The sequence below is a fragment of the Jaculus jaculus genome, chromosome 2 (assembly GCF_020740685.1).
Source record: "Jaculus jaculus isolate mJacJac1 chromosome 2, mJacJac1.mat.Y.cur, whole genome shotgun sequence".
Lineage (NCBI taxonomy): Eukaryota > Metazoa > Chordata > Mammalia > Rodentia > Dipodidae > Jaculus > Jaculus jaculus.
In genome coordinates, this window is record NC_059103.1 from 33399062 (window position 1) to 33417696 (window position 18635).

General features: G+C 46.3%; 1 protein-coding gene across 7 annotated transcripts in view; it reads left to right on the forward strand.

The window, feature by feature from the left end:
• Smarca4 (SWI/SNF related, matrix associated, actin dependent regulator of chromatin, subfamily a, member 4) overlaps nt 1-18635 on the forward strand; it is a 115059-nt gene that overhangs the window by 21907 nt on the left and 74517 nt on the right. For 6 of the 7 annotated variants that reach the window (XM_045144684.1, XM_045144686.1, XM_004667465.2 and 3 more), the window contains exons 2-8: nt 9743-9994; nt 11631-11763; nt 12433-12837; nt 13131-13229; nt 15146-15404; nt 16134-16260; nt 16748-16921. In XM_045144684.1, coding sequence (XP_045000619.1) covers nt 9773-9994; nt 11631-11763; nt 12433-12837; nt 13131-13229; nt 15146-15404; nt 16134-16260; nt 16748-16921 — 1419 coding nt within the window. In that variant the 5' untranslated portion in view covers nt 9743-9772. The remainder of the gene's footprint in view (nt 1-9742; nt 9995-11630; nt 11764-12432; nt 12838-13130; nt 13230-15145; nt 15405-16133; nt 16261-16747; nt 16922-18635) is intronic. The other variant, XM_045144685.1, reaches the window with a different exon arrangement.

Below are 18635 nucleotides of genomic sequence, written 5' to 3' on the forward strand. Positions count from 1 at the left end.
GAACATTCCACCAGCTTCCTATGTGCCTGGAGTGAGAGCTCTCTGTATTCCCATCTACTGCCAGGATCTCTTTGTCTTGATTTTTTTTTTTTTCCTTCTTAGTACTGGGAATGAAACCCAGGGCCTCATGCAAACTAGGCATGTGGTCTAGCCCCAGCCCTAGACCCTGTGGTGTAATGTGAAACAAGCTGGATCTTTGTATCCTCCCCAGAGGAGTGATATAAGGATCTTATTACTCATATTGAGCCCCCTTACTCACTTTTTGTTTAGTATGTATGTGTATGGTCACACAGGGTTACTTAGTGTTGCAAACTCATACTAGATGCATGTGAGCTTTACATTTTGCTGGGAATTTTAATCCAGGTGAGAATTGAACCCTGGCTAGCAGCTTTTGCAAGCAAATATCTTTAACTATGATGACCTCCCCCACCATAGGCTTTTGAGTAGGTTCTCAGTACCATGGAGTTTTCACTCCCATGGAGTGGGCCTCCAGTCTAATTAGAGAGCAATTGGTTTCCCCCATAACAGACATGCTACTATTGTACCCGTTTGGTTATTTGGTCTGGCTAGCCAAACTTGAGGCTTGCAGTGTCTACTGTTTTCACTGCTGATGACTTCTCTCTCCCATAGGCCTGCATGCAGTGCAGCTTTTTCCAGCTTTCAGTTGGCTGGTCCATAGGGAGAAGAATTTCAGCTCAGCATCAGTTTGATTTCTCAGTGACCTTGCCACCCAGGCATGTGAAGTCTTCAGCAATAAGGTCTTACCATCTATTACTCGTGGGAAACCAAGGGCCTTGGCAATAGCCTGTAATGTTTTGGAGGGAACAAGGACCTCCCTGGCCAACAACTCACTGGCAGGTATCCCATCCCTGACACTGAAAATCTTCTAATAGCAATCTATGGCTTCTGGATGTGCCGTTATCCAAAATAGTAGGCTTTCATATGTCTTATTCAGAACATCTTGCATTTTGATTGACCCTCTTCCCATCCTTCTCTTACAATCTCTTCCCCTGGCCTCACTTAGGCCATTCCACTCCCTGTAATCTGTTCGTCTGCTTACATATATACAATATCATCCCCTAAAATCCTCCCTTCTCCTCCCTCCCTTACAGCCTTTTTGTAGCTTACTGGCCTCTGCTAACAATGTGTATTCTGTAGCATTTGGGTGGAATGTTCTGTAAATAACTGTTAGGTCCCTATGTTTATGACATCATTTAATTCAGATGTGTGTCTGTTTATTTTTTGCCAGAATGACCTGTCAGTTGATGAGAGTGGGGTGTTGAAGTCACCCAGGACAATTGTGCTTGGTATTATCTGTGACCTTAAGTCTAATAAAGTGACCTTCTTTATCTTTTGTCACTAAGGTGGGTTTGAAGTCTATCCTGTGAGATATTAAGATAGCAACACCTGCTTGTTACCTAGGCCCATTTGCTTGAAATACCACTTTCTATCCTTTCATCCTAAGATAGTGTCTATGTTTTATGGAGAGGTGAGTTTCTTGGAGACAACAAACAGAAGGATCCAGCATTTTAATCGAATCTGCAAGCCTATTTCTTTTGGTTGGGATATTGAGGCCATTGATATTAAGAGTTTTTATTAAAAGGTGTGTATTTATTCTTATCATTCTTCTTGTTGTGTAGCTCTCCGTTTTCCCTTTACTCTCTTGTATTAAGAGTTGACTATGGGGCTGGAGAGATGGCTTAGCGGTTAAGCGCTCGCCTATGAAGCCTATGGACCCCGGTTCGAGGCTCGGTTCCCCAGGTCCCACGTTAGCCAGATGCACAAGGGGGCGCACGCGTCTGGAGTTCGTTTGCAGAGGCTGGAAGCCCTGGCGCGCCCATTCTCTCTCTCTCCCTCTATCTGTCTTCTTTCTCTCTATGTCTGTTGCTCTCAAATAAATAAATAAAAAATGAACAAAAAAATATTAAAAAAAAAAAGTTGACTATGGTTCATTTTTTCCTGTTTTCTCAACATGGAGGATTCCTTCAAGTATTTTCTGTAGAGCTGGCTTAGTAGTCATATATTCCTTTAGCCTGTTTTTGTTGTGGAATGGAATTTCTCCATCAATTTGGATGGATAGCTTTGCTGGATAAAGTAACCTTGGTCGTCAGTTGTTCTCTTTCAGAACTTGGAATACATCATACCAGATCTTTCTGGCTTTTTAAAGTTTGTGTTGAGTAATCTGCTGTTATTCTGATGGGCTTGCCTTTGTATGTGACTTTTTTTTTCTCAGTTTTTATTAACGTTTTTCCATGATTATAAAAAAATATCCCATGGTAATACCCTCCCTCCCCCCCTTTCCCCTTTGAAATTCCATTCTCCATCATATCCCCTCCCCATCTCAAACAGTGTACTTAAATATATACAATACCAATCTATTAAGTACCCTCTTCCCTTCCTTTCTCTTCCCTTTATATCTCCTTTTTAACTTACTGGCCTCTGCTACTGAGTTTTTTCCTTCTCACGCAGAAGCCCAATCAATCATCTGTAGCTAGGATCCACATATGAGGGAGAACATGTGGCGCTTGGCTTTCTGGGCCTGGGTTACCTCACTTAGTATAATCCTTCCAGGTCCATCCATTTTTCTGCAAATTTCATAACTTCATTTTTCTTTACCACTGAGTAGAACTCCATTGTATAAATGTGCCATATCTTCATTATCCACACATCAGTTGAGGGACATCTAGGCAGGTTCCATTTCCCAGTTATTATAAATTGAGCATCAATAAACATGGTTGAGCATGTATTTCTAAGGAGATGGGATGAATCCTTAGGATATATGCCTAGGAGTGCTAGGCTTTCCACAGTGGCTGGACCAGATTGCATTCCCACCAACAGTGTATAAGGATTCCTCTTTTTCTACATCCTTGCCAGCATTTATGGTCATTTGTTTTCATTATGGTAGCCAATCTGACAGGAGTGAGATGGAATCTCAACGTAGTTTTAATCTGTATTTCCCTGTGTAGAACATTTTTTTCAGATGCTTATATGCCATCGTATTTCTTCTTTTGAGAACTCTCTATTTAGCTCCATGCCCCCCCCCCTTTTTTTTTCTTCGAGGTAGGGTCTCAGTCTAGCCCAGGCTGACCTGGAATTCACTATGGTGTCTCAGGGTGGTCTCTAACTCATGGCGATCCTCCTACCTCTGCCTCCCAAGTGCTGGGATTAAAGGCGTGCGCCATCACGCCCGGCTTTCCGTGGCCCATTTTTAATTGGTTTATTTGATTTCTTATTATTTAACTTTTTGAGTTCTTTGCATATCCTGGATATTCATCTTCTATCAGATATATAGCTGGCAAAGACTTTTTTCCCATTCTGTAGGTTGCCTCTTTGCTTTATTCACAGTGTCCTTTGCAATACAAAATCTTTGTACTTTCATGAGGTCCTAGTGGTTAATCTGTGGTTTTATATTCAGAAAGTCTTTGCCAAGACCAATATGTTGAAGGGTTGGTTTCTTTTTATTTATTTTTTAAATATTTTTTATATTTTGATGGAAGGAAGAGATTGAGAGATAATATGTATGAGAATGGTATTCCAGGGCCTTCAGCTACTACAAATGAACTCCAGATGCATCTGGTTTACTTGGGTTCTGGGGAATTGAATCTGGGTTCATAGGCTTCATAGTCAAGCACCTTAACTGGTAAGCCATCTCTCCAGCTCCCCCCCCCCCCCAAGGTAGGTTCTCACTGTAGCTCAGGGTGGCCTCAATTTTACAGTCATCCTCCTACCTCTGCCTCCCAAGTGCTGTGATTAAAGGTGTGTGCCACCGTGCCCAGCTCCAGCCCTATTGTGATTTCTTGATTCCTAGGGATTTGATGCCTGAGTCACTTTGGAGTAAACCTTCTATCTGATGGCCCTTAGTGTCCCTTTCTGCTATCTTCCACAGTTTCTGTAACATTTAAAAAAAAAAGAGAGGCCTTTAAGTACAGCACTCAGGAAGCAGAGGGTAGGAGGATTGCCCTGAGTTTGATGCTACTCTGAGACTACATAGTGAATTGCAGGTCACCTTGGACTAGAGTAAAACCTACCTCAAACCACCCCCTTTCCAGAAAGAAAAGGTATTAGTTGTTTTTTTTTGGAAAATAAACAGCTCAAATCAGCAGGTGACTGTGATGAGAAAGTGTTAAAATTGGGTTGAGGAGATGGCTCAGCAGTTATAGGTGCTTGCTTGCAAAGCCTGATAACATGGGCTTATAATATCCATGTAAATAAAGCCAGATGCACAAAGTTGCACATACATCTGGAGTTTATTTGCAGGGGCAGGAGGCCCTGGCATACCCATACACACTCTGTTTCTGTCTCACCATCTCAAATAAATTAAAAAGAAAAGAAAAGAAGAAAAGCCAGGTGTGTCAGTGCATGTCTTTAATTCCAGCAGGAGATCACCGTGATTTCGAGGTCACCCTGAGGCAGTGAATTCCAGGTCAGCCTGGGCTACAGTGAGACCCTACCTGTTAAAAAAATTGCTTAATTCCCCACCCTAATTTTCAGAGAGTTGCCAGCCACTCCTGTGAGAGTGGGTTCTTCTTTCCTTCAAGGCTGCCTTCTATAAGTAGATTAATGTATGTATTCTTTGTTAGTGAAGTTAGCTGGGGTCAGTTACATCTTAGTTTGATTTTGCCCTGGTTCAGTTTAGACAAGCTTCCTGGTTCTTTTTCTGTGATAGGATGTCCATGGTTTGAGTTTGGGTCCTGATCACTAGGAAATTGAGGTGCTTCTCAGAGAAACTGATTAGATTCTTTGGGCTTATGAGTCTGTATCTTGTGGTCTCCTGGACATTTAGTTGACCACGTTTTTGCTTTCAGCCTTTAGCCTCTTGCCCCAGAGTACTTTCACTTCCTGTTATATGCCTCTAAGCTGGCCCAGATTCCCAGACTGTTTCCTCCCTCTGGAGGCCTCAGGCACATCTGAATTGGCTGCCAAACAAGACATTCCTGCTAGTTGCTGTCTGTTGTTTGCTTTGTACTGTACTTCCTTCATGGGCAAAGCATGGTGTCCTGGTTTGGGACAGGTGTCAGTGTTGTGTACAGATAGAAGGACTCAAATCAAGTCTGCAATGCCAACAGCTGTTAAAGGATCCAAGGAATTTTCTGAAAATACCAAGCCTCTAGTTTGGAAAGAGTAGGGATGTTTGGTAATAAGAGGAGGAAAAGGGCTATTCTTCACCTATGGTTCCTTCTTTTCTGCATTTCCACCCTTCTGGGATGGAGCCCAGAGGCACCCAGTTTCATATTGTCTTTTTCTTTTGTTCTTTGGTATTTTTTGAGGTAGAGGCTCACTCCAGGCTAGGCTGACCTGGAGCTCACTTTAGTCCCAGGCTGGCCTCAAACTCACAGTACTGGAATTTAAAGGCAGTGTGCCACCACATTCAGCTCATGGCTTCATTTTTTATATTTTTGATTTGAAAGAGAGACAGACAGATTAGAGAAATGGCCTTAGCGGTTAAGGCACTTGCCTGCGAAGCCTAAGGATCCATATTCTTCACTCTAGCCCAGGCTGACCTGGAATTCACTATGTAGTCTCAGGATGGCCCTGAACTCAACGGCGATCCTCCTGCCTCTACCTCTACCTCCCAAGTGCTGGGATTAAAGGCGTGTGCCACCACACCCAGCTTATTTTTTTTTAATTTAATTTAAATTTTTTTTCTATTTATTCATTTGAGAGATAGATAGAGGCAGATAGAGAGAGAGAAAGAATGGGCATTCCAGGGCCTCCATCTACTGCAAACTCCAAATGCATGTGCTACTTTGTGCATCTGGCTTATGGGTCCTGGGGAATTGAACCTGGGTCCTTTGCTTTGCAGGCAAGCACCTCAACCACTAAGCCATCACACCCTGAAATATTTATTTTATTTATTTATTAGAGAGGCAGATAGAGAATAGGCATGCACCACCTTGTACATCTGGCTTGGCTCTTTTTGGCTTTGCAGGCAAAGACAGCTCAACAGTTAAAGCACTTAATGACCCGGGTTCAGTTCCCCAGTATTCAAGTAAAGCCAGATGCACCAAGCAGCGCATGCATCTGGAGTTTACAGTGGCTAGTGGCGTTGGTGTACGCAGTGTCTCTCCTTAAATGCTTAATCTTTCTTTCTTTCTTTCTTTCTTTTTTTTTTTTTTCCTTTTTTTGACTTTTTGAGGTAGCGTTCCACCTAGCTTGTGCTGAACTGGAATTCACTATGTAGTCTCAAGGTGGCCTCGAACTCATGGAAGTCATCCTACCTCTGCCTCCCAGTGCTGAGATTAAGGGTGTGTTCAGCTGATCTTTCCCTATCATACTGAGCTAGCTAGCTGTTCTCTGGACTGGATTGCTACAAAGGGGGAGGAGCAGCCATTTATACTTGCTATGCTGATTAGCCTTGAAACTGGAATGAACGGACTTGTTTAGGAACACATGTCCTCTTTTCAAATTAAAGGTATTTATTTAGGGGCAGGGTGTTCTAAGACTTGCCAAATAGATAAGGATGACCTCAAAATTGTCTGTTTCCCAAACACTGAAATTACAGGTGTGTACCAGTCTGCCTACTTTATGCAGTGCTGGGGTTGGAACCCAGGGCTTTGTACATGTTAGGCAAATACCAACCAATAGCTATATCATCCCTAGTCCCTATTAATTTATCTTTTGATATTTTTATTTTTCTTTGACAGTCTCATGTAGCCCAGGCTGGCCTGGAACTATGTAGCAGAGAATGACCTTGAACTCTTTTTTTTTTTTTTCTTCAAGGTAGGGTCTTGGGGTCTCCCACTAGCCTAGGCTGGTCTGGAACTCATAGTGATCCTCCTACTTCTGCCTCCTAAGTGCTGGGATTAAAGGTGTGTGCCACCACACCTGGCTTCAAAATATTTTATTTGAGCTGGGTGAGGTAGAGCATGCCTTTAATACCAGCACTCAGGAGGCAGAGGTAGGAGGATCACTGTGAATTCCAGGCCAGTGGCCACCATGAGGACTACATAATGGAATTGAGGTCAGCCTGATCTAGAGTAAGATCCTACCTCAAAAAACAAAAACAAAAAAATTATTTGATAGAAAGAGGCAGATAGAGGAGTTGAGGGATGGCTTATCACTTAAGGCGCGTACTTGCCTGAGATACCTAAGGACCCAGGTTTGATTCTTCAGTACCCATATAAGCCAGATACGGTGGCGCATGTGTCGGGACTTTGTTGGTACTGGATCTGGTGCGCCCTTTCTCTATCTGCCTCTCTCTCAAATAAATAAATAAAATGTTCCCAAAAAAAGAGGCAGAGAGAGAATGCAGACACATGTGCCACCTTGTGCATTTGGCTTATCATGGGCACTGGGGAATTAAACCTGGGTCTTTTGGCTTTGCCAGCAAGCACTTTAACTGCTAAACCGTCTCTCCAGCTAACCTTAAAATTTTGATCTTCCCCTCTCTAGTGTTGGGTTTATAAGCGTGAACTACCACACCTAGGAGAGCTTTTCTCTTCCTCCCTCCTTTTTTCTTCCGAGTAAAGTCTTGCTATAGCCCAGGCTGACTTGGAATTCACTGTGTAGTTCCTGGCTGGCCTTGAATTCACTATGATCCTCCTACCTCTGCTTCCCAAGTGCTGAACTCAAAGGTGAGCACCACCAGCTTAAATTTCTCCATAGAACCTGAAGTACCCAGGCACGTTTAGGGCTAGAGATCCATTCTAAAAGACAAAGGGTAGCAGAAACCAAAAACCAGGTTTGTGACATGCTCAACAATTGAGGGCTCTGAGAAAACGTCAGGGTGTGTCAGAATGCCAGAGTGCAGTGGTGGAACTATTAAGAAACCCATTTTGAAGGCTTAAATGGTTAACTTCAGCCACAGAGAAGATAATCTGCGGGAGAGCTGGCCTAGTTCAGTGTAGTATGTCGTTGGGTGGACCAGACTACAAGGATGATGGGTCCCCATATGTAGGATGGCGGACTGGCTTTTATTTTATTTTTAAATAAGAAAGAGAATTAGCCGGGCGTGGCACAAGCATTTAATCCCAGCACTTGGGAGGCAGAGGTAGGAGGATTGCTGAGAGTTTGAGGCCACTTTAGTGAATTCCAGGTCAGCCTGAGCCGGAGTGAGACCTTACCTCAAAAAACAAAAAAACAAACAAACAAACAAAAAAAAAACACAAGAGAGAGAAAGAGAGAACTGGCATGTCAGAGCCTATAGCTACTGTAAGCAAACTCTAGATGATGTGTGTACTACCTTGTGTCACGTACAGCCTTGCACATGTGTCACCTTGTATGTCTGGCTTATGTGGGATCTTGGGAGTAGAACATGGGTCCTTAGGCTTTTCAGGCAAGTGCCTTAACCACTAAACCATCTCTAGCCATTGCTTTGATTTTTAAAAATTAATTAATTAGGGGCCAGGCATCGTGGCACACACCTTAAGTCCTAGTGCTTGGGAGGCAGAGGTAGGATTTCAATGAGTTCAAGGCTACCCTGAGACTACGTAGTGAATTCCAGGTCAGCTTGGGCTAGAGCGAGACCCTACCTCAAAAAAACAACAAAAAATTATAGTAATTAGGGCTGGAAAGATGGCTTAGTGGTTAAGGCACTTGCCTGTGAAGTCTAAGGACCCAGGTTCAGTTCACCATTACTGACATAAAGCCATTAAATGCACAAGGTAATGCGTGTGTCTGAAGTTCTTCAGAGTTCATTTGCAGTGGCTAGAAGCCCTGGCATGCTTATTCATATTCTCTCTCTCTTAAATAAATAAGTAAAATATTTTAAGCTAAGAGTAAAAGACCAACAAAATTAATAAATTTGAGAGAATTAAGACAGAAAGATGGGCATGCCAGAGCCTCCTGATGCAGTAAATGAACTCCAGACACACGTGCCATTTTGTGCATCTCGCTTTACATGGGTCCTGGGAAATTGAACTTGTGCCCTTAGCTTTGCAGGCAAGTGCCTTAACCACTGGACCATCTCTCTAGCTCTGATATTAAAAAATTATTTATTTATTTGAGAGAGAGAAAGAGGCAGAGGAGGTAGGGAGAGAATGGGCGTACCACAGCCTCTAGCCAGTGCAAATGAACTCCAGATGCATGCATCATTTTGTGCATCTGACTTTACATAGGTACTGGAGGCAGAGGTAGGATTTCCATGCGTTCAAGACTACCCTGAGACTGCATAGTGAATTCCATAGTGAACCTAGGTCATTAGGCTTTAAAGGCAAGTGCTTTAACTGCTGAGCCATTTCTCCAACGCTAATACAATTTTTTTTTTTGGCTTGTTTCTTGAGGTAGGGTCTCATTGTAGCTCAAAATGACCTTGATATGATTTAAAAAAAAATTTTTTTTTTGAGAGAGAGGGGGAGAGAGAGAGAGGAGAGAGAATGGTCATGCCAAGGCCTCCAGCCACTGTAAACAAACTATAGACTCATGCACCACCTTGTGCATCTCACTTACATGGGTACTGAAGAATTGAACCTGGGTTCTTAGGTTTCACAGGCAAGCATCTTAACTGATAAGCCATCTCTCCAGCCATGATATGATTTTTTAAATTAAATTAAATTAAATTTTGTTTTCTTAATTTTTAAAATATTTTCCATGATTATAAAAAATATCCCATGGCCTGCTAATGAATTTTATACCTGAGATATATTACTTTCTTCAGGCAGAATCAGGGAAAAATATGGGGCAGGCTGTGGTTCACTGCTCCCTGTTAGGTGGTGATTCTGACATGACCATGTGGTTTTCCCTCACTGCTTATGACTTGCCCTGCCCATAGTCCAACCTCAGACTGATCTGGACTTCTTTTTAGCAGGAGAAACTGTCTGAAGCTCCCGTGAAGATGTCTACTCCAGACCCACCGCTGGGTGGCACCCCACGGCCTGGCCCTTCCCCAGGCCCTGGCCCCTCACCTGGAGCCATGCTGGGCCCTAGCCCAGGTCCCTCACCGGGGTCTGCCCATAGCATGATGGGGCCCAGCCCGGGGCCTCCCTCTGCAGGACACCCCATGCCAACCCAGGGCCCTGGAGGGTACCCTCAGGACAACATGCACCAGATGCACAAGGTAGGGAGTCCTGTGCACCTCACTCCTGTGCCCCTTCCCCAAGACCCGTCTTAGTGGAGCTCCTTGGGATTCCTACCCCTGGAAAAGGAAGAAGTGAAAGTCCCCTATGACTTGCCTCCGACACCCCCCTCTGGGCTTGCTTCCTGGAACACAGAGGTCAAGATTTGCTGTGTTTTGATCAAGGAGGGATGAGCATCCATCTTATCCTGTAATATTTCTGTTCAACATGGGATGTTTGGGAATGGTATGCATAGCCCCCCCCCCCCATCAATAAGGAAAAATTCTCAAAGGAGACTTCTGCTGTATTGAGTTCCTCTATTGTGGTTTCCCTAGTGGCTTGTGTAAACTTAAAGCAGGGCAGTGGGTGCCTTGATCTACTCCTGGGCCTGAGCTGCAGGCTGATGTCTTGACCTCTTGCTGACTTAGTCAGTGCTGTTCCTCTTCCTGGGTGTTCTTCAGGGATAGCTGGAGGAAGTTACATCTTTCAGGGCTCATGGAAGCTAAGATGTTTAGAGATGTACTTGGGGGCTGGGAGTAGACCCTACCATGGTGGCCTGGCCTCTATACTTTCCATATGCTTGGCTCCTCATTAGACTTCTACTTTTCTATCCCTGCAGCCTGCCAGTCTTGGAATTATGGTCCCCATTTTGCAAATGAGGACATGCATCCATTTCATCCCTTCCTCCTGAAGTATCACCTCCCCTGTGTGCTGGACTTTTCTTGTCATCTCAGTACACTTGTCTTGACCTTCCTTCCCCAGTACCCCAGCACAGTCCCAACATGGCCCTTTCTGCTAGTTTGCTTTCTCCCTCCTGGTAGTGCTCACGCGTGTTGTTCTCCTCTGCTGGCTTCCTTTTGGACACCTGCCATGTGTTCCACGTACTTCTAGGACCTAGTGCTGGGCTGACAAGACTCCCCCTCTGCACAGAGTTCCCACTGTGCTGGGGGCAAACCATGGCTGAACACTGACAGTCTCTGGGAAGACTGGAGGGCAGTCTCTACCTTGATGGTTTAGTGGCCTGCATGTTTACTCTGAACTGCATGAAACTGCACCTCAGATCTGGTCCGTTTCAGCCCCTTCCTCCTTTGTCATGGCCTATATTGAACTGTGGTTTTGGTTTCATTTTTGTCACCTATTAATCTGAGTTTTTGGAAAATAGGGTACTTGGGTCCTGGGGAATCAAGCCTCAGTATGTAGTCTCAGGCTGGCCTCGAACTCACAGCGGTCCTCCTACCTTTACCTCACTAGTACTAGGATTAAAAGGCATGTACCACCACAGCCAACTTGTCTTAACACAGTGAGCAGGGAGCCTGGTATCTGCTGAAGGTACTTCCTGCTGAGGAGCTATCATGAAGATCATTTCCTTGTAGGATTTCTCCCAGCTCCTGATATCTCCATGCTTCTGGATCCTGCTTGGCCTGTAGGCCATAAGTGGTCACCTTTCCCACTTTCCTTTATTTTGTGTGTCTACCTTGACACCCAGAAAGTTTTGACCATACTTCAGTGCTAAGGCTCTTGTCATATTGGTGATTCATCATGGAAGCACTGCAAGGGTGTGTGGGTAGCCTCTGGTGCTTTGCTGTGCCATCTCTTCGTATTTCCCTTTATGATTCTGTCTTGTTATTTCTCTCACAGCCCATGGAGTCTATGCATGAGAAGGGCATGTCCGATGACCCACGCTACAACCAGATGAAAGGAATGGGGATGCGGTCAGGAGCCCATGCAGGAATGGGGCCTCCACCCAGCCCCATGGACCAGCACTCTCAAGGTAGTTTGGCTCACTTTCAGCCTTCTGTTGGTCATGTGCCTGGAACCTGAGTCACTTTCCTCATTGGAGTCCTATTGTTGAACTCCAAGGGGAGCTAGGACAGTTGACTTGGGAAGCCCTGTTCCTGAGCTGTTTGGGATATAGCTTGTGCTCTGTGCTAGCCCTGTTGTCTTGGAGCCGTACTGATGTTAGATATAGATTTGGCATGGTGGCACCTGAGGGCTAACTAAAGACAGATTCTCAGGGCTCAGATCTTGCCTTAATGTGTCAAGGCAAGGTGGCTGCTTCACATGAGGACTATTGAGAAGTAATGTAGTAGATGACTTGTGTGCAGCAGGCTCAAAGACTTGACAGGAATGGAAACAGGAGTGGGCCTAACCAAGCAGATAATATGCTTCCACCCTGCCCAACAGGAGACCAAACCTAGAGAACACTCAGGGGGCATGTCTTTGTTTTAGCACTGACTGCAGTAGCTCAGAGTTTTGTCAGCCACTTGGCAGCCTTGGCCAAGGCTATGAGTCTGCCTACAGCCTTCTGGGTACTTTGCATTTGACTCAGGAGCATAAAGAGACCTGGCTGCAGTGGGTTGGGGTGCAAGGTGGTGTGAGTATATCTCAGTAGTCGAGGACACATGCTGCTGGGTGACACTGAGCTGGCCTTTCCACACAGGTTACCCCTCGCCCCTGGGTGGCTCTGAGCATGCTTCCAGTCCTGTGCCAGCCAGTGGCCCATCCTCGGGCCCCCAGATGTCATCTGGGCCAGGAGGGGCTCCACTGGATGGTGCCGACGCCCAGGCCTTGGGGCAGCAGAACCGGGGCCCAACCCCTTTTAACCAGAACCAGCTGCATCAGCTACGAGCTCAGATCATGGCCTATAAGATGCTGGCCAGGGGCCAGCCTCTACCTGACCACCTGCAGATGGCTGTGCAGGGCAAGCGGCCCATGCCTGGGATGCAGCAGCAGATGCCAACGCTACCTCCACCCTCTGTATCCACCACAGGACCTGGCCCTGGCCCTGGTCCTGGCCCTGGTCCAGGTCCAGGACCAGCACCTCCAAATTATAGTAGGACTCACGGTAAGGCCTACATCCTGGTCTGTGGGAGGGGGGCACAAGGGGACTGGGGGGGGGTGTCTTAGACCATGAGTGACAAGGGCCAGGCAGTCCTGGCTCCCTGATGGCATAGTGCCTACCTGGTGCTTATAGCTGTGGAGGCAGGCATGATGCTGTCAGAAAGGCTATTTCTCTAGCTCCTCTTGGCCTGTGTCTAGTGCCTTGCAGTAGGTTGGTCTATCGCCTGAGTAATGATGGGTGCAGGTCACAGAGGTGAAAAGTCACATTTCCTTCTGCTTTTATTTCCTCATGTGTAGGTATGGGAGGACCCAACATGCCTCCTCCGGGACCTTCAGGTGTCCCCCCTGGTATGCCTGGCCAGCCTCCTGGAGGACCTCCCAAGCCATGGCCTGAAGGTAAGTTTCTCATGTCTTGTGGTACACCTGCCTTGTCTCCTGTCAGGAGCTGAGGCTGTGTTGGCCCCAAAGAGATGGAGGGGGAAATGACTGTGGTCCCTGACACCAGTGGAATTCCTGTGCTTTCCTGAGGCTCTTTCTAGAGCTTGGCTTGGGCCTGCTGCATGCTCCCTGTTCCCATTGTCTGGTGGATGATGCTATTATTGGAGTCTCTTTAGTACTCAGCAAAGGAAGAGAGGGAATGAGTCCGTGGTGGAACTCAAAAGGACAGCAATGTAGTGGTGTGGCTATGGCCACAAACAAGCCCACTCAGGACACAGAATCCCTGAGCCTGGAGGACACAGCTTGATCCCCCTAACCTCCTGAGAACATCCCTGCTAGAGGCAGGTAGTAGGTACAATAGCTCAGCATCCTCTTTTGATTTTATGGCCTGGTTCCTTTTTTCTCAGAGGCTTGTTGTTGGTCTCTGTAAGCTCTAGTTGGGCAGTGAGGATTTTTAGCCACTTCTATGGTCAGGTTCATGTTTGACTTTTTGAGTTCTGAGGCATTCCAGTGGCACTGAAATTAGGTTCACTTCAGGGCTGGGGAGATGGCTCAGTTAAAGGTACTTGCTTGAAATTAGGTTAACTTGCATCCTCTCTCATCTGTGGAAGACACCATCCAAAACTCTCAGTGAATGCCTGACACTGTAGATGTCAGGGCTTTTTTTTTTTTTTAATCCCCAAGGTAGGGTCTTCCTAGTGTGATTAAAGGTGCACCACCATGCCTGCATTTTTCTGGTTTTTTTCAAAGTAGTGTTTTGCTCTAGCCCAGGCTGACCTGGAATTCACTATGTAGTCTCAGGGTGGCCTCAAACTCTAGGTCATCCTCCTACCCCTGCCTCCTGAGTGCTGGAAATAAAGGCATGTGTCACCGCGCCTGGCTTTTTTTTTTTTTTTTTTTGAGGTAGAGTCTCACTCTGGCCCAGGCTGACCACTAGAATTCATTGTGTAGTCTCAGGGTGGCCTTGAACTCATGGTAATCCTCTTACCTCTTCTCCCACGTGCTGGGTTTAAAGGCATTTTCCACTAATTTTGTTTTGTTTTGTTTTTTTACAAGGTAGGGTTTCACTTTAGCCCAGGCTGACCTGGAAGTCACTCTAGTCTCAGGCTGGCCTTGTACTCATAGTTATCCTTCTATCTCTACCTTCCAAGAGCTGGGCTTAAAGGCTTGTGACACTATGCCTATTTTGTTAACGTACTACCTCCAATAAATTTAATTCATGGGGCTGGAGAGATGGCTCAGTGGTTAAGATATTGCCTGCAATGCCTAACAACCCAAGTTTGATTTCCCATTATCCACATAAACCCAGATGCACAAAGTGGCACATGCATTTGGAGTTAGTTTGCAGTGGCTAGAGGCCTTGTCACACCCATTCTTTCTTTCTCTCTCTTTCCCCTCCCCCAGATTAATTCATGAGGTAGTCAGAGATAAAAATAGCAGCTACTGAAGTGCACCAGTCATGATAGATAACAAAGTGTTTTTCACTTTGTTATCTATTAACTTGCCCTTCTTACAATACTGGTGACTTGGTTCTTGCATGATGAGATGAGCCCAGCTAATTACTCAGGCATTGAGATGTAGCTACTCAGAACTTAGCAGTTGTCTCTTCTTGGAATTTTCCATTTAATATTTTTAGACTGTTATGGACTAAGGGCAATAGAAAGGTAGGAAACAAAGTTACTGATGGTAGTACTTCTGGGAGGGGAAAAACAGGGAATAAGTGGCCTCAGTGGAGCCCAGCTCACAAAGACCAAGCACAGGGTTTTTGAGGGAGGGTACCCTGCTTGTACAGAGATTAGTGGGTTGGAAGGCAGTGTTTGTACCCTGGGATTAACCCAAGAGTTTAACTACATCTCTTAATTGTCTCTCCCTAGGACCCATGGCCAATGCTGCTGCCCCCACGAGCACTCCCCAGAAGCTGATCCCCCCACAGCCAACAGGCCGTCCCTCACCTGCACCCCCTGCTGTCCCACCTGCTGCCTCGCCTGTAATGCCACCTCAGACACAGTCCCCAGGGCAGCCAGCGCAGCCCGCTCCACTGGTGCCCATGCACCAGAAGCAGAGTCGCATCACCCCTATCCAGAAGCCCCGGGGTCTGGACCCTGTGGAGATTCTACAGGAACGTGAGTACAGGTGAGCATTGTCTTGCAGAATGTGCACTAGTGTGTCCCAGCTTCTGGCCTTGCTGGGATTCCTTTGATGCAACAGTGGCTTTTTATTTTTGCATGTGTACATATGTAGCATGTATGTACATTTTCACATGTGTGTGCATTTGGAAGCCAGGGTTTGATGCCAGGTGACTTCTGTGCTTAGAAAGGCAGAGTCTCTGCCGTAAACTCAGAGCTTGCCAGATGGCCAGCCTAGCTAACCAGCTTGCCCCAGGGATCTCCTTTCTCCACTCCTAACACTGGGATTATTGGCAGTCCACTGTGCATGCCTGAGAGTTATGTGGGTCTTGGCTATCCAGACTTATATCTTCACACTTGTGCTGCAAGTGCTTTATAAATAAGGTGGGAAGATGGAGGAGGAATGTTCTCCCATGTTGGATTACTCTGAGGGGTTCTCATCTGACAAAGACACCAAGGCATGTGAGCAAGTGGACTCCCACAATTCTGCATCTCATCTCTGCCAGGGCTGGAGCACATTTAGACTGCCAGATGTCTCAGGCCAATTCTGATGTTGCTCACATGGTATGGGTTAGCTTGTGACCTGTCAGATCTCTCAGTGTGACTGCCATTCTTCCTTGAGACACCTCCAGCCTTAGGACTGGATCTGCCTGCTCTCTTCATAAGCATCAGACTTAAAGACAGAGACCAAGTGGCTCTGTTCCTCAACGCTTGTCTTCTTCCTATCTGTGCCTAGGTTGCAGGCTCGTATCGCACACCGAATTCAGGAACTTGAAAACCTCCCTGGCTCCCTGGCTGGGGACCTGCGAACCAAAGCTACCATTGAACTGAAGGCCCTCAGGCTGCTGAACTTCCAGAGGCAGGTAGGTTGGTCAGCCCTTCCAGCCAATAGAGTTCCAAGGGCAGCTTGCAAGGCCATCATATAGGGTACCTTCACTGTTGAAGCCAATGGGATATCACATAAGTTAGCTTACTATCTGATACCTTCCACCATGTACCTGTATTCTGTACATGGTGGGTTGTACTGTTCCATGTGATAGGCAAGTATAAGCCTCACTGAGGCTGTGTTTGGCAGCTGGAAAGCAAGAGGCTTGGGTGGGTCTTCCTGAGGGTGCTGTGGTTGTGGAGTTTGAGGGGTCTCATTGGCCCAGTATGCAGAGCCTAGCCTTCTGCCCTGCCCTGCCCTACCCTACAACACCTCCCAGGCCTTCCTTCCATTCTAAGCAGTTAGCTTCAACACTTTAGGAGGTAGGAAGATTTACTGGGCTGCAGTTGTTCCTTGTAAAGGTCACTGTGGGAGTCTAAAAGCCACAATGCTCAGTGCCAGTGTCACCCTCTTCCTCCTTAAAGCTACGCCAGGAGGTGGTGGTGTGCATGCGCAGGGACACGGCCCTGGAGACAGCCCTCAATGCCAAGGCTTACAAGCGCAGCAAGCGGCAGTCACTGCGCGAGGCCCGCATCACTGAGAAACTAGAGAAGCAGCAGAAGATCGAGCAGGAGCGCAAGCGCCGCCAGAAGCATCAGGTGTGTCCAGAAGACCTAGGTGCCTGCTCCTCTAACACCACATAGCTTTGGCTATCTTCCGTTGATTCTAAGTAAGGTGGTAGCTAAGCCAAGCAGTAGAGGGAACATGGTAGAGAGAATGAGGATAGAAGTGGTTTAGGAACAGAAGGAAGGAGTCGATGGGGTTTTTCCGAGGAGCTGGGATATGAATAGAGACTCAGGGTGTGTGGGGACATGCTAGATGGACATGTGGAGGTTCTTGGTTTGGAACAGGGTTCTGTTTCCTTTAAGAAGCAAGGACCTGGGTATAGCCAGCACAGAGTGAGTAACAAGAAAGGTTTGAGGAAGCTGGGTATGGTGGCGCACGACTTTAATCCCAGCACTTGGAAGCCAGAGGTAGGAGGATCGTTAAGAGTTCGAGGCCACCCTGAGAATACATAGTGAATTCCAGGTCAGCCTGAGGTAGAGTGAGACCTTACCTTGAAACACACCCCTTGCCCAAAGAAAAGAAAAAAGAAAAAAAGGCTTGAGGAGATGAGGCTGGACCCTGTGGGCTGTATGGGCAGGAAAGGTTCAGGTTGTCACTCTTAAGTGAGGGAGTAAGCCACTGGCAGTCCTGAACAGAGAGCTGTGTGACTTAGATTTTACAAAAGCAGTCAAAAACTCAAGCATGGTCCGCACACTTTTAATCCTAGCACTCTAGAGCTAGAAGAAGGAGGATCATCCAGAGTTCAAGGCCAGCCTGGGACTATAGAGTGAGTTCCATGTTGCCTAGGCTATAGTGAGACCCTACCTGAAAAAATCCAAAGCTGTTAAGGAGATAAGCAATTCTTACTTACTTATTTAACTTTTTTGAGGTAGGGTCTCACTGTAGCCCAGGCTGACCTGAAATTCACTGTGTAGTCTCAGGGAAGCCTTGAACTCAACAGCAATTCTCCTACCTTTGCCTCCCAAGTGCTAATATTAAAGGTGTGCACCACCACTCCTGGAAACATCTATTTGAGTAGGATCTGGAGATGAATCTGTTCATTCCTTTGCTCATGATTTTTTTTGTTTGTTTGTTTTTGTTTTCCAAGGTAGGGTCTCACTCTGGCCCAGGCTGACCTGGAATTAACTATGTAGTCTCAGAGTGACCTTGAACTCACAGCGATCCTCCTACCCCTGTCTCCCGAGTGCTGGGATTAAAGGCGTGTGCCACCATGCCCTGGCTCATGTTTTTTTTTTTAAGACATTAAAAATTTTTTTTTTTTTTTTTTACTTATTACTTTTTTTTTTTTTTTTTAATTTGAGAGCGACAGACACAGAGAGACAGACAGATAGAGGAAGAGAGAGAGAATGGGCGCGCCAGGGCTTCCAGCCTCTGCAAACGAACTCCAGACGCGTGTGCCCCCTTGTGCATCTGGCTAACGTGGGACCTGGGGAACCGAGCCTCGAACCGGGGTCCTTAGGCTTCACAAGCAAGTGCTTAACCGCTAAGCCATCTCTCCAGCCCTTTTTTTTTAATTTTTTTGGTCCATTTTTTTATTTATTTGAGAGTGACAGAGAGAGAGAGATTGAGAACGGGCGCGCCAGGGCTTCCAGCCACTGCAAACGAACTCCAGATGAGTGCGCCCCCTTGTGCATCTGGCTAACGTGGGTCCTGGGGAACCAAGCCTTGAACCGGGGTCCTTAGGCTTCACAGGCAAGCGCTTAACCGCTAAGCCATTTCTTCAGCCCTACTTACTACTTTTTATAA